The sequence below is a fragment of the Oncorhynchus keta genome, chromosome 4 (genome assembly GCF_023373465.1).
Source record: "Oncorhynchus keta strain PuntledgeMale-10-30-2019 chromosome 4, Oket_V2, whole genome shotgun sequence".
Taxonomy (NCBI): Eukaryota; Metazoa; Chordata; class Actinopteri; order Salmoniformes; family Salmonidae; genus Oncorhynchus; species Oncorhynchus keta.
This window is the reverse complement of record NC_068424.1, coordinates 58664949-58680281: the sequence shown is the minus strand read 5'-3', so window position 1 is coordinate 58680281 and position 15333 is coordinate 58664949. Positions and strand designations below refer to the sequence as shown.

The 15333-nt window shown below is 44.5% G+C and overlaps 1 protein-coding gene across 1 annotated transcript; it reads left to right on the top strand.

Annotated features, from left to right (window-relative positions):
• Window positions 1-296: 296 nt before the first annotated feature.
• Window positions 297-12643, top strand: lrit3a (info leucine-rich repeat, immunoglobulin-like and transmembrane domains 3a). Its single transcript, XM_035770350.2, has 4 exons — window positions 297-586; window positions 4994-5460; window positions 10461-10766; window positions 10972-12643. The coding sequence occupies exons 1-4, from the start codon at window positions 471-473 to the stop codon at window positions 12006-12008; spliced, it is 1926 nt and encodes a 641-aa protein (XP_035626243.1). The 5' UTR covers window positions 297-470; the 3' UTR covers window positions 12009-12643.
• Window positions 12644-15333: the final 2690 nt, after the last annotated feature.

Genomic DNA, 15333 nt, shown 5'->3' with positions numbered 1-15333 from the left:
GTTGATGAAGGCTGTGGGTGTGTTAAGGGGGATTAGGGCTGGGTGGACTGGGGTGATGAAGGGGGGTTAGGGATTGGTAGTCTGGGGTGATGAAGGCTGTGGGTGTGTGAGGGTATCCAGGGGATCGGGTTAGGGGAAACCTCCCCGCCAAGTGTGCTAGACGATTAGTGTTTGTGTCCCCAAGGCTGATTTCTATCCTCCATGTCCTGGCTTGCGTGACCTAGTCAGCCCTGTGAAATCCTCCACTAATCTGGCCTTACTGTCCTCCCCTCCCCCTTCTCCCATCCTAACGATGGGTCACCTGTAAGCACTTCTTATGCATGCGGGACTTTGGGACTATTCATATTTCTTCCTCTCTACAAAAGACGAGAAGTATTTTTTTCAACCTTTCTACCTGAATTCAGATGTCTTTTCCTCTCCTCTTTCTCCTGACCTTGTGGTGTGATCGTGTTTGGTTGATTTGGTGAACCATGCATCTTCTTCTCTACGCCCATGTCTTCCTGTGCTGCTTCAGTGTTGCCCATTCCTTCTGTCCTTCCCAGTGTACCTGTGTTTACCATGGACGGAGTGATGGAACGGGGACCAGGTATTTACCATGTTTCTTATAGGAGGTTGTCTTTACATATTTTATTATAGTTGAATCTGGACCATTTTCCACAGATATACAGTATCACTATCTTTTTTAAATGATCCATGTATTTTTTATTAGTATTATAACCTCCTGTCCCTCTTAGTATTATAACCCCCTGTCCCTCTTAGTATTATAACCCCCTGTCCCTCTTAATATTATAACCCCCTGTCCTTCTTAGTATTATAACCCCCTGTCCCTCTCAGTATTATAACCCCCTGTCCTTCTTAGTATTATAACCCCATGTCCCTCTTAGTATTATTGTTACGGTTTTCTTCCGTCGAAAGAGAGTCGGACCAAAATGCAGCGTGGTTAATACGATACATGTTTAATGACAAATAAACACGACAATACAAAAACAACAAACGGAACGTGAAAACCTATACAGCCTATCTGGTGACAACTAACACAAAGACAGGAACAATCACCCACGAATTACTCAAAGAATATGGCTGCCTAAATATGGTTCCCAATCAGAGACAACGAAAATCACCTGACTCTGATTGAGAACCGCCTCAGGCAGCCATAGACTATGCTAGACACCCCACAAAGCCCCAAGACAAAAACGCACCACAATAACCCATGTCACACCCTGGCCTGACCAAATAAATGAAGACAAACATAATATATTTCTACCAGGGCGTGACAGAACCCCCCTAGGTGCGGACTCCCGGACGCACATCAAAACAATAGGGAGGGTCCGGGTGGGCGTCTGTCCATGGTGGTGGCTCCGGCGTGGGACGTGGACCCCACTCTATCAATGTCTTAGTCCCTCTTCCTCGCGTCCAAGGATAGTCCACCCTCGCCGCCGACCATGGCCTAGTAGTCCTCACCCAGAACCCCACTGGACTGAGGGGCAGCTCGGGACTGAGGGGCAGCTCGGGACTGAGGGGCAGCTCGGGACTGAGGCAGCTCGGGACTGAGGGGAAGATCAGCACTGAGAGGAAGCCCAACACTGAGAGGAAGCCCAGCACTGAGAGGAAGCTCAGCACTGAGAGGAAGCTCAGCACTGAGAGGAAGCTCAGGCAGGTAGCTGGATCTGGCAGATCCTGGCTGGCTGGTGGTTCTGGTAGATCCTGGCTGACTGACAGATCTGGAAGAGTCTGGCTGACTGGCGGATCTGGAAGATCATGGCTGACTGTCGGATCCTGGCTGACTGGCGGATCCTGGCTGACTGGCGGATCTAGCTGCTCTGGCTGCTCCATGCAGACTGGCAGCTCTGGCTGCTCCATGCAGACTGGCAGCTCTGGCTGCTCCATGCAGACTGGCAGCTCCATGCAGACTGGCAGCTCTGGCTGCTCTATGCAGACTGGCAGCTCTATGCAGACTGGCAGCTCTGGCTGCTCCATGCAAACTGACAGCTCAGGCTGCTCCATGCAGACTGACAGCTCAGGCTGCTCCATGCAGGCTGGCAGCTCTGGCTACGCTGAACAGGCAGGAGACTCCAGCAGCGCTGTAGAGGAGGAAGGCTCTGGCAGCGCTGAACAGGCGGGAGACTCCGGCAGCACAGGAGAGGAGGAAGGCTCTGGCTGCGCTAAACAGGCGGGAGACTCCAGCAGCGCTGTAGAGGAGGAAGGCTCTGGCTGCGCTGAACAGGCGGGAGGCTACGGCAGCGCTGTAGAGGAGGAAGGCTCTGATAGCGCTAGACAGGCGAGGCGCACTGAAGGCCTGGTGCGTGGTGCTGGCACTGGTGGTACTGGGCCGAGGACACGCACAGGAAGCCTGGTGCGTGGAGCTGCCACCGGAGGACTGGTGTGTGGAGGTGGCACTGGATAGACCGGACCGTGCAGGCACACTGGAGCTCTTGAGTACCGAGCCTGCCCAACCTTACCTGGCTCGATGCCCACTCTAGCCCGGCCAATACGAAGAGCTGATATGTACCGCACCGGGCTATACACCCGCACTGGAGACACCGTGCGCTCCATAGCATAACACAGTGCCTGCCCGGTCTCTTTAGCCCCCCGGTAAGCACAGGAAGTTTGCACAGGTCTCCTACCTGGCGTAGCCATACTCCCTGTGAGCCCCCCTCCCCAATACATTTTTGGGGCTGACTCTCGGGCTTCCATCCGCGTCGCCGTGCTGCCTCTTCATACCAGCGCCTCTCCGCTTTCTTCGCCTCCAGTTCTTCTTTTGGGTGTCAATATTCACCAGGCTGTGCCCAGGGTCCTTTTCCGTCCAATATCTCCTCCCAAGTCCAGAAGTCCTGTGATCGCTGCTCCTCACAATAAACAGGGGGAGTTGGCTCAGGTCTGAACCCTGACTCTGCCACACTCTCCCTGAGACCCCCCCAAGAAAGTTTTGGGGCTGACTTTCGGGCTTCCTTGCCAACCGTGTTCCCTCGTATCGTCGGCTCCTCTCTCCGGCTACCTCTGCTCTCCTAAGTGCCTCCACCTGTTCCCATGGGAGGAGATCTCTTCAAGCCAGTATCTCCTCCCAAGTGTAACAACCCTTGCCATCCAAAACGTCCTCCCATGTCCATTCCTCCTTTCGCTGCTTCTGCTGTCGCTGCCTGTCACTACGCTGCTTGGTCCTGGTGTGGTGGGTGATTCTGTTACGGTTTTCGTCCGTCGAAGGAGAGTCGGACCAAAATGTAGCGTGGTAATTTACATACATGTTTAATGAACAACAAAAACACGAACAATACAAAACAACAAACGGAACGTGAAAACCTATACAGCCTATCTGGTGACAACTAACATAAAGACAGGAACAATCACCCACGAATTACTCAAAGAATATGGCTGCCTAAATATGGTTCCCAATCAGAGACAACCGCCTCAGGCAGCCATAGACTATGCTAGACACCCCACAAATCCCCAAGACAAAAACGCACCACAATAACCCATGTCACACCCTGGCCTGACCAAATAAATGAAGACAAACATAATATATTTCTACCAGGGCGTGACAATTATAACCCCGTGTCCTTCTTTGTATTATAACCCCCTGTCCCTCTTAGTATTATAACCCCCTGTCCCTCTTAGTATTATAACCCCTGTCCCTCTTAGTATTATAACCCCCTGTCCTTCTTAGTATTATAACCCCCTGTCTCTCTTAGTATTATAACCCCCTGTCCCTCTTAGTATTATAACCCCCTGTCCCTCTTAGTACTAAAACCCCTGTCCCTCTTAGTATTATAACCCCCTGTCCCTCTTAGTATTATAACCCCCTGTCCCTCTTAGTACTAAAACCCCTGTCCCTCTTAGTATTATAACTCCCTGCCCCTCTTAGTATTATAACCCCCTGTCCCTCTTAGTATTATAACCCCCTGTCCCTCTTAGTATTATAACCCCCTGTCCCTCTTAGTACTAAAACCCCCTGTCCCTCTTAGTATTATAACCCCCTGTCCCTCTTAGTTTTATAACCCCCTGTCCCTCTTAGTATTATAACCCCCTGTCCCTCTTAGTACTAAAACCCCTGTCCCTCTTAGTATTATAACCCCCTGTCCCTCTTAGTACTAAAACCCCCTGTCCCTCTTAGTATTTTAACACCGTGTCCCTCTTAGTACTAAAACCCCCTGTCCCTCTTAATATTATAACCCCCTGTCCCTCTTAGTATTATAACCCCCTGTCCCTCTTAGTACTAAAACCCCCTCCCTGTCCCTCTTAGTATTATAACCCCCTGTCCCTCTTAGTATTATAACCTCCTGTCCCTCTTAGTACTAAAACCCCCTGTCCCTCTTAGTATTATAACCCCCTGTCCCTCTTAGTATTATAACCTCCTGTCCCTCTTAGTACTAAAACCCCCTGTCCCTCTTAATATTATAACCCCCTGTCCTTCTTAGTATTATAACCTCCTGTCCCTCTTAGTACTAAAACCCCCTGTCCCTCTTAATATTATAACCCCCTGTCCTTCTTAGTATTATAACCTCCTGTCCCTCTTAGTACTAAAACCACCTGTCCCTCTTAGTATTAGAACTATTAGTTCAATAGAGGAGCACTTTTTCTCAATACCTATCCCATGTTTTGGATGACTGCATCTCAAGAGTTGGGAACAGAGTATGGAGTCGTGAAAAATAATCATAGAACAACTTTTCTAAAGTCCCATAAGTATGTAAGACATGAATTGTTCAAATGGAAACACAAAGTGCAGAGCTCTTCAATCATGGTCCATTTTCTAGGCTTTTGTCCCAGCCCATCATTAACGCACATGACTCAAGCTATTAAGGGCTAGATGATCAGATGAATCAGGTGGTTTAGAAGGCTACTGGGCCGGAACAACACCCTGTTGTTCTGGACTGGATAGGTGAAAGCTATGTAATGGAACTCTAGCTTTGACCTGTCCAGAAGAGTGATAACTCCATGAAAGGGAGAAGGACATTTTTTTATATATTTAAACTGAGCCAATGTATTCTGTTCCTCTCAGATCTGTGCTGTGTGATGACCCAGACATGTCCGACATCCCCGTAAATGTCCCTGTGGATACGGTCAAACTGCGGGTAGAGAAGACAGGCGTGAGGCGCATCCCCACCGAGGCCTTCTACTACCTGAACGACCTGCGCTACCTGTGGATCACCTACAACTCTATCTCCTCTGTGGACGCTGCCGCCTTCTACAACCTCAAGGTCCTCCACGAACTGCGGCTGGACGGGAATCTGATCTCCACCTTCCCCTGGGAGTCCCTAAAGGAGATGCCTAGTCTGAGGACGCTGGATCTTCACAATAACCGCTTAACCAGCGTGGCCATGGAGGCTATCCCGTACCTAGTCAACATCACCTACCTGGATATCTCCAGCAACAAGTTGACCACTCTGTCTTCGGACCTCGTGGATATCTGGCCGCCGTTCAATGGAAAGCCTGTCTCCTCCAGCCTGTCCCAGAAAGTGGTGCTCGGTAAGAGAACTGATAATGAAGTGTGAGTGGGTTATGTGGGGTTGAAGGTTAGGACTTTGGGCAGGGGTGCACAACCTTTCACCCTCAAGAGCTACAGATGTAGGATCTTATTTTGATCACCTTGATGCTTATTTGATCACCCTGCATTGCAGCATTCCTGCAATGCAAACTTGTAGTGTATTTGAGTTTAAAAAAGGGTTCTGAAGTTTGTAATTTTCCTTTAGAAATCTCTGACTTGATTTTCCTTTACAAAAAAAATGATTTACCCCTACAAAATGTCCATTAATAATAATTCACATTACATTTCCTGTTGCTGCAGAATTATTTTCCTGCTGTAGCAAATTGGCTCAAATTAAGATCCTACATCTGTACTGTTTTTGCAGGCTTTTGCCCTGACTACAACACGTGCTTCTACTGATCAGCTACTCTTCAGGAGGACACACCTGAGATTAGCTGACCCACGTGTTAGAGCAGGTCTGGAGCAAAACCCTGAACTCCCAGTGGCTCTCCAGGAGGTGGGTTGGCCACCCCTGCTCTAAAGCAGTGTTGATAACAGTGGTGATAACAGAACATGGCACTGGTCTGCCTAGGAGTTTTGGGTTGTTACGTAGCCATAAAGGGCGTTTTCTGACGAACATTAGGAAGTTGTACATACATGAAATCCATGGCAATTGTTATGACAACACCTCAACGTGATGTCACTTTTTGTCTGGCACCTGGACTGTAACGCAATGTGTTTACTTAGTGACGGTTACATTTAACGCAAAGGCATATTTCCATCTTCACATTGAGGTTCCAAAACATATTTGGGCTGCTCTTTATTTGGAAAATCTATCTATAGATGCTCAGCAAACTATCAATAGACTATAACCTACACATCCACAACGCTTGGACTTCTATGTGCTGTAGCTGCAGGTTAGCAGGGCAACCTATTTTAGATCCACCTCATAAGCAGCAGGGAGTTAAAGTTATCATGCAATGATAGTCCCTTTCTAAACTTTGGCTTTGACAAATCTAATTAGTTATCTTTCCATGCTTTGATTTGTACAAACATGCCATGTATTTTGGGCTTCACACTGAATCTCACAGAATGTGGGAAGGTGTAAGCAGGCCCTCAGATGTACCCAGGTTTTCATTTGCATGCCAGATGCTGAGTAGAACGCTGATGTACAAACCGACATATACAGTACATTGTAGAGCATTCGGATACAAGACAAACAAATAAATACATCAATAAATAAACCAGGACTTGATAAGGGGCATTCCTAAAACAAATCACATGTACAGTGTTCTTTATGAATGAAGTATAGAATTGATTATAAGTGACGATTGTCCATCTTTACTCTCTCTTTCACTCTGTCTGAGAACTAGCTTGAGGAGTGAGATAATGTTCATGGGATGTTAAGGACCAGCTAGCTTATCCATGCTGAAAAAGCTTGTTCTATTCACTGGCGTACTAGAAGGAGAAACAAGATCAGCCTATCCCTAAGGAAGGCACATAACATCCCATGTACAGAATATAAACTCTTCCTGTACCATCATACATTATACCATCACATTATATAATTAAACTAAAAGGCATGGGGGGGGGGTGGTATATGGCCAATATACCACGGCTATCGGCTGTTGTTATGGATACAGCCCTTAGCCGTGGTATATTGGCCATACATCACAAACCCCCAAGGTGCCTTTTTGCTATTATAAACTGGAGGTTCTGTCAGCCTATCAGCATTCAATCTGCCAGTTCAAACAATAACAAAGTGTACACCCCGCCACGGTTTTCGTAAAAGCTGAGGAATGGGGCTGGAGAAAATGTCAACACTCTCAAATTCATAGACAGAGCTATGGATGGAATGACTGACCATCCATGATGTCACAATATAGTTTTAGGAAAAGGGAAAAAGGAAACCGCACACTGCTCTTGATAGTATCACTGATCTTTAATAAGTTTATGTATCGGCCTCATGGCCTTCGTCAGAGCTTTTGTGAATTTTTACAAATTTGCACCATTATGTAGACCTGGCCCCACCCACAACCATTCTACACATCGAAAGGGGTTGGAGGCGAAGGAAAAACAAACAAGTGCTACCAAATATAACAACATGCATTTCATAAATATTACAAAAGCGTATAAATAAGACGTATGAAACACATCTGTAAAACCACAATGAGGACATAGCAAGTTTTCATTAGTTATTGGGTGCATCGTACGAACAACAGAGTAATCTTAAATAGGCACATAATTAATGTTCAAATTCAAAACATAACATACATAGGCATTTCATCATTAAGTCCTTTAGGAAATAATGTCTGGAGGGTGAAAATCCCAAAACATTCTCTTTTACTCAGAGTATTATTTTAACATCTCCTCCCCTGTCTGATATCTTAACTTTCTCTATGCCACAAAATCTAAAGGTAGAAATGTCATGCTTCACGTCATTGAAATGCACTGCGACTGGATAATCCCTGTTGTTTCTCCTGATTGAAATTGTATGTTCACTAATTCTCTGTTTGAGAGAACAAGAGGTTTTACTGACATAGCAGAGCCCACATGGACATAGCAGAGCCCACATGGACATAGCAGAGCCCACATGGACATAGCAGAGCCCACATGGACATAGCAGAGCCCACATGGACATAGCAGAGCCCACATGGACATAGCAGAGCCCACATGGACATAGCAGAGCCCACATGGACATAGCAGAGCCCACATGGACATAGCAGAGCCCACATGGACATAGCAGAGCCCACATGGACATAGCAGAGCCCACATGGACATAGCAGAGCCCACATGGACATAGCAGAGCCCACATGGACATAGCAGAGCCCACATGGACACAATATACTTTTAACCATGTTGAGGCAATACCGTGTTTGTTTAAAATGAAAGTGTTTACAAACAATTGAGCAAAAAAAGTTTATATTTGGGGTTTTTATGGGGTAAGACAATTGAACTAAGCTCATGTAGTATTTATAAGTAAAATTCTTCAAGAATCAATGGTATACTGTACATCGTTCATTCAGAAGTGCAAAAATGTAACAACTACAAATTGCTCCTTTTGTACAACACTTTTGTATTCTGGGAAGAAAGTCAACACCATGTTTAGAGTTTGCGTTTGGGTTGTCCCCAGTTAAGTACAACTAATCTGGTTAAGCATAAGGGGTTTCCACAATACACATGCACTTCCACATGCGTGTGTGTGTGTGTGTGTGACTGTGAGTGTGTGAGTGAGTGAGTGAGTGAGTGAGTGAGTGAGTGAGTGAGTGAGTGAGTGAGTGAGTGAGTGAGTGAGTGAGTGAGTGAGTGAGTGAGTGAGTGAGTGAGTGAGTGAGAGCAATTGTATATGTGTTTGAGTGTGTGTTTGTACAGTAGCTGTGTTTCCGTTAGCTTGTGTGTCTGTGTGTGTGTTCTGGGAAAGCGTCTCTACCCTCCTTTCCCACACATGTAACATGCTAGTAACTTAATGTCATTTGTAAGAGATGATATGACTCCAAATTTGACATGCTGACCCTCAGTCTGGGAAATCCCATTATTAGGGTAATAGAAGGATGGCTCAGTTGTAACGACTGTATTCATACCTAGTTTTTTTTTTAACTAGGCAAGTCAGTTAAGAACAAATTGTTATTTGCAATGATGGCCTACACCGGCCAAATCCGGACGATGCTGGGACTCCCAATCACGGCCGGTTGTGATACAGCCTGGTTTCAAACCAGGGTGTCTGTACTGACACCTCTAGCACTGGGATGCAGTGGCTTAGACCGCTGCGCCACTCACCACTGAATGAAAACACTAAGTTACACATGCTAGCTGTACAGAAAATTAATGGTGTATGTTTCATGTGTTTTTTTCTATAATTTTGGCGGGAAAATAGATGAACATGGAATTCATAGCATAAAAGTAAAGATACCTTATTAGAAAACGGCTCAGGTAAAAGTGAAAGTCACAAGGTAAAATAATACTTGAGTAAATATCAAATAGAATCTGGTTTTAAATGTACTCAAGTAAATGCTATACATCAAATTTCTTATATTAAGCAAACCAGATGGCAGGATTTTATTTTTTTATTTTTTTTATTTACAAATGCAGTATTTGCATTTAGTGAGTCTGCCAGTGGACCATTTTTATTTTTGCCTGAGAATTTGAAATGTAGCGAGTACTTTTGGGTGTCAGAGAAAATGTATGGCAGTAATAAGTACTTTACGTCTTTAGGAATGTAGTGGAGTAAAAGTAAAAGTTGTCAAAAATATAAATAGTAAAGTCAAGTACAGATACCCTAATACTACTTAAGTAGTACTTTAAAGTATTTGTATTGAAGTACTTTACACCACTGTTTATTCATCTTTACTCCCACATTTGTCAACGTCAGCAACCTAGTTATTCACACATTTACAAACAACTATCAAAGTGTTTAATAATGATTCATAAGATAATTTATGACATGTTAAATATAGGTCCTTATAAACCATGTATTAACCATTTACCAGTCTTTGCATGGCCTAATGTGTGTTCTATATATACTTTATAAATACTTTATACATTTTTTTTGAGTGACCAGTGGAATTTCTCACAAAAAGACAGACGTGCCATTGGTAGCAACAAAACCGATGCATGTGCAACTATAGGGAAAAACAGACACCCTTTTTTTTGCCACGCGAAAAGCCTTAACTAATGATTGTTTATATGGGACAATATTAAACATCTTATGAATGGAGTAATGATTAGTAAATTATGAATAAACTTTTTAATCAATTATAAATTATTTGTTACATGGAGTTGTAATAAAGTGCTACCATTTGTATAATTTGTGTATCAGCTCGGAGAGACTGGAATCCACTCTTTGAGTTTGTTTACATTCGCAGCCACATTACTATTAGCATTGATAATTGTGAGCATGTTCCTCATCTCTGAAGCACTGCATGTTCCTAACCTTTTTACAAATATTCATGTACATTTTATTTACCATAACTTTCACAAACATTTCCTCTCTTGTCCCCTCCAGGTCTTCAGGACAACCCGTGGATCTGCGACTGCAGGATCTCCAAGCTGATCGAGCTCTCCAAAATGTCTGACACATCAGTGGTACTAATGGATCAGTTCCTGTCTTGCAGTGGGCCTGAGAACCTGGCCGGCGTTATGTTCCAAAGGGTGGAGCTGGACCAATGTCTCAAGCCGTCTGTCATGATGTCAGCCACAAAGATTACAGCCTCGTTGGGCAGCAATGTGCTTCTGCGCTGTGATGCCACGGGTTACCCCACACCTACCCTAATCTGGACCACTTCAGATGGCTCACCTGTCAACAACACAGGTATCAACAGTGAGACATTTTATTTTAAGAAAAGGAATATAGTGTCTTATTCAACATGGTTATCAAAAATAGTTTTAGATTATTTCGAAATTGATTTGATAGGATTTGCTTTTACTCTACAGTTGATCTTTGTGTTTCATTTAATTAAAGAATGTCTACATCTTGGCGATTACTAAGTCTTGGCATTTTCATGATCTACCTACAGTTGTCCAGGAGTCTCCGGGAGAAGGTGTCCGATGGTCAATCATCAGCCTAAATGGGATCTCGTACAAAGACGACGGGGAGTACAGCTGCAAGGCTAAGAACTTCGCCGGTAATGCAGAGGCTGCCATCAGCCTGTCTGTGGCAGGTTATGTCGCTACAACCATGCCCCCACAGAGGTCCAATGGAGAGACTGGAGGGAGTAGCCCATCCACAACATCCTCTGCTCCGACAACTGACTTCTCCAACTCCCCTAGCACCCTGATTACCACCACCACCCCAGCCACGACCACACTGCCACCCGTTCCCACCAAGAAGAAACTCATGCCCAGCAATGTGCAGCAGAAAGCCCCACCCAAACCATCCAAGATCCAGCAAGGCAGCGACAGGATGCTGGCGGCGGATCAGAGCAAAAAGAAGGACGCTTCCAAGTCCATCCAAGATCTCGAGATTGTGGAGGAAACGGCGGACAGCGCGGTTCTACTCTGGACGGCAGACGGTTTGCCGAGCGATGCCCCTCTCACCGTTGTGTACTCTACTTACGACGATGAGGACGACTCCAAACGGACAATGGATACTGATGCCGGGAGTGGCAAGGTCCTTCTTGAAGGCTTAACTTCTGGAATGAGGTACCAGGTTTGTCTGGTTGCCAAGGGAAGTGCGGCGGGGATAGACCCCTGCATCAACTTCTTCACCCTGGACATTGTTGAGGACGATGCCGAGAACCAGCTGCTGATGCTCATCAGCGGCATTGCCTGCGCCGTGGCTTTACCTGTCATCGGTTTGCTGGTCTACAAGATCCTCTCACTCTACTGCCAGGGCAGTGTGCCAGGTTTGGACGACGAGCTGTCTGAAGACACGTATTTGAAGTTTGAGACGCTGTCGATGAAGCAGAGGACCTTCAACGCTAATCCCAGTGAATTGTGGGCCCACAGGCAGACCGAGGAGTCCCAAGAGAGGATGCTCCTCTTCTCCAGGTCCAGCATTGACTCACAAATGACATACAGGAGTGACAGTTCCAGGTCAGAATTTCTGTGCTAGCACTAGATGAAGACTACATGGCATCACTGATTGCTGAAGCCTTCATGTCTTGTTTTTTTAACCACACTTTGAGATTTGGTTTGTCACAATACCAGTATCGCAACATTCAGAAGTATTGTGGTAAGAAAAAAAAAACATGTTCTAAATGCTTTAGGAAAACAGCCCTAATACTGGAAACAGACAGCATCATGAGAACTCAATTTTATGATTGCTGTCTTTGCAGCTCAGCACTTATTCACATTTATTATCACATTTATTCTCAGTTTAATGCAATTTTCCATAATACCATAATGAAATCATCTGCCACAGTGTTCACTATGTCTTGGTTCTTTGTCACTATACACCACACCAGGTTTAAACAGACTAGACATTCATTGATCTCAATATGGTATAAATAGACATGCCGACTATCCAACAACACGTTGATTTAAACTGCTAGCAATGGTTCACTCAAAAGTCAAAACCTTCAAGCTAATTGTTGCCTTACTTTACTAAAAAGCTTTCTCGAACCCTAGTATATTAGAATATGTGTCTTGCCCGACATACAACGCAACAGTTTCTGTGTAACGTATTGTTTTTACTTGTACATACAATGGTATTGTATTCTTCTTTTTAATAAAACAAATCTTTGTGTATTTCATGTCCTCATATTTCATATAAGCATTTGGTATATATGGCAGTGTTGGTCAATGAGAAATACCCTTTACTGTGCTGTCATCGGCTCTCTGTACAACAACTCCACTATTGTCTATGAGGTGTGATATTTCCCAATGTGATCATCTCTGGTCTTTAGCCATGAGGAATAGGATTCTGTGCTTTTTCCTCACTTGAGCAACAGGTGTATTAGTGGTATAGATAGCGTTCAAACGTTTGGGGTCACTTAGAAATGTCCTTGTTTTCCATGAAAACCTATATGAAAATAGTTGCAAATATAGTCAATATGTTGACAAGGTTATAAATAATGATTTCTAATCAAAATAACAATTGTGTCCTTCAAAATGTTCTTTCGTCAAAGAATCCTCCATTTGCAGAAATTACAGCCTCGCAGACCTTTGGCATTCTAGTTGTCAACTTGTTGAGGTAATCTGAAGAGATTTCACCTTTGCTTCCTGAAGCACCTCCCACAAGTTGGATTGGCTTGATGGGCTCTTACGGTCGAGCTGCTCCCACAACAGCTCAATAGGGTTGAGATCCGGTGACTGTGCTGGCCACTCCAGTATAGACAGAATACCAGCTGACTGCTTCTTCTCTAAATAGTTCTTGCATAGTTTGGAGCTGTGCTTTGGATCATTGTCCTGTTGTAGGAGGAAATTGGCTTCAATTAAACACCGTCCACAGGGTATGACATGGCATTGCAAAATGAAGTGATAGCCTTCCTCCTTCAAGATCCCTTTTAAACCTGTACAAATCTCCCACTTTACCACCACCAAAGCACCCTCAGAGCATCACATTGCCTCCACCATGCTTGACAGATGGCGTCAAGCACTCTTCCAGCATCTTGTCATTTTTTTCTGCGTCTCACGATTGTTCTTCTTTCTGATCCGAACACCTCAAACTTAGATTCTTCTGTCCATAACATTTTTTTCAAATCTTCCTCTGTCCAGTGTCTGCGTCCTTTTGCCCATTTTAATATTTTATTTGTATTGGCCAGTCTGAGATATAGCTTTTTCTTTGCAAGTCTGCCTAGAAGGCCTGCATCCCGGAGTCGCCTCTTCACTGTTGACGTTGAGACTGGTGTTTCTGGCCATTTTGAGCTTGTAATCGTACCCACAAATGCTGATGCTCCAGATACTCAACTAGTCTAAAGAAGGCCAGTTTTATTGCTTCTTTAATCAGGACAACAGCTTTCAGCTGTGCTAACGTAATTGCAAAAGGGTTTTTTAATGATCAATTAGCCTTTTAAAATGATAAACTTGGAATAGCTAACACAACATGCCATTAGAACACAGGAGTGATGTTTGCTGATCATTGGTCCCTGTACACCTATGTAGATATTCCAATAAAAATCAGCTGTTTCCAGCTACAATAGTCATTGACAACATTATCAATGTCTACACTGTATTTGTGATCAATTTGATGTTATTTAAATGGGCAAAAAATAGCTCTTCTGAATCAAGGACATTTCTAAGTGACCCCAGACTCTTGAACGGTAGTGTATTTCTCAACATTTACAACCCTTCCTCTGTCTTCTCTGTCGATCCCACCCTGATCTCCACTTCCACTGTCTCACAGTTGTTACTTAGTGATTATGTGGATGTCTGTGTGTCCACCAACGTGCATGTGGCTGTGTATTTGAGCATGTCAATATTAGAATGTATCCGCTTATGACCCATGGGTGTTCCTCTCCTATCCTTTAGAACCACTGGCTGGCTGCACAGTGATGGGTCAAGGCCTACTGTGTGCCTGAATAGGCGTTACCATAAATCCTGATAACATGTGTGGAGCTAGAAAGCCATTCTCATGGATACCCTGGCCTATGCCACCCTCTGCACGTGTCTGGGCACTAACCGTCATACCAGCTATTCCATTAACATGACAACACCCAAGTTGTTTGACTAACAGATGGGTTGAGTTAGTGGGACCTGCTAGTCTTGAGCCCCTTGAACACTTTACCGTGTTATTACTTCTGCATTCGTGAAGGATCCGTGTAACATATAATATTTATAGGTAAACACTAGTTGTAGTAACACAGTAATAAGAACCCTAGTTTGTTTGTTACCATGTCCCACATACATACTTAAAATCTTAGGTAGATGATTCATGTACGATTAATTTGGTCTACATGTAAACATTGTTTAGCATCAGATTGGGCATACTAACAAAACGGTGAACAGTGACGCAGTATTCCAAGGTGCACTCCATGACATTTCCCAATACATCATAGTGTTCCGATGACAACGAGAGTTCAATATGTGCAGTATTTGACCTAGACTGACTTAGACTGACCTAGACTGACCTGGAGTGATATATGTCTTTCAAGTGCTATCAACAGGGGTGAAATTGCAGGGCAAAAGCCATTGAGCAGGCACATTTCTAACTCAACTCAACTACAGCTGAAGACACTGAGCACTTCCCAGCCTTGTTAGCCCTCCTACAGCTACTTACAAAGCCACTTGTGACACTGCTGCTAACAATATGCTAGTCATCCTGAGTATGAATGGTGGTTTGGTTGGTGGAGTCTGATGATGGCTCTCCTGAGTAAGCAGAAAACATGTCTTCCCCACTTTTCCGAGTTCCCCCGCTTACTCATCCAGCCTGATTCACTCAGGGAGAGGAAGATGCTTATACAGGATAGAGAGACACACATACCGGGTACACATTCTAA

Excerpts from the sequence above, each read along its gene's own strand:
- lrit3a (XM_035770350.2), top strand. The coding sequence starts at position 471 with ATGCATCTTCTTCTCTACGCCCATGTCTTCCTGTGCTGCTTCAGTGTT. Across the intron at positions 587-4,993 it reads AGTGATGGAACGGGGACCAG|ATCTGTGCTGTGTGATGACC; the intron begins GTATTTACCATG and ends TGTTCCTCTCAG. Across the intron at positions 5,461-10,460 it reads GTCCCAGAAAGTGGTGCTCG|GTCTTCAGGACAACCCGTGG; the intron begins GTAAGAGAACTG and ends TGTCCCCTCCAG.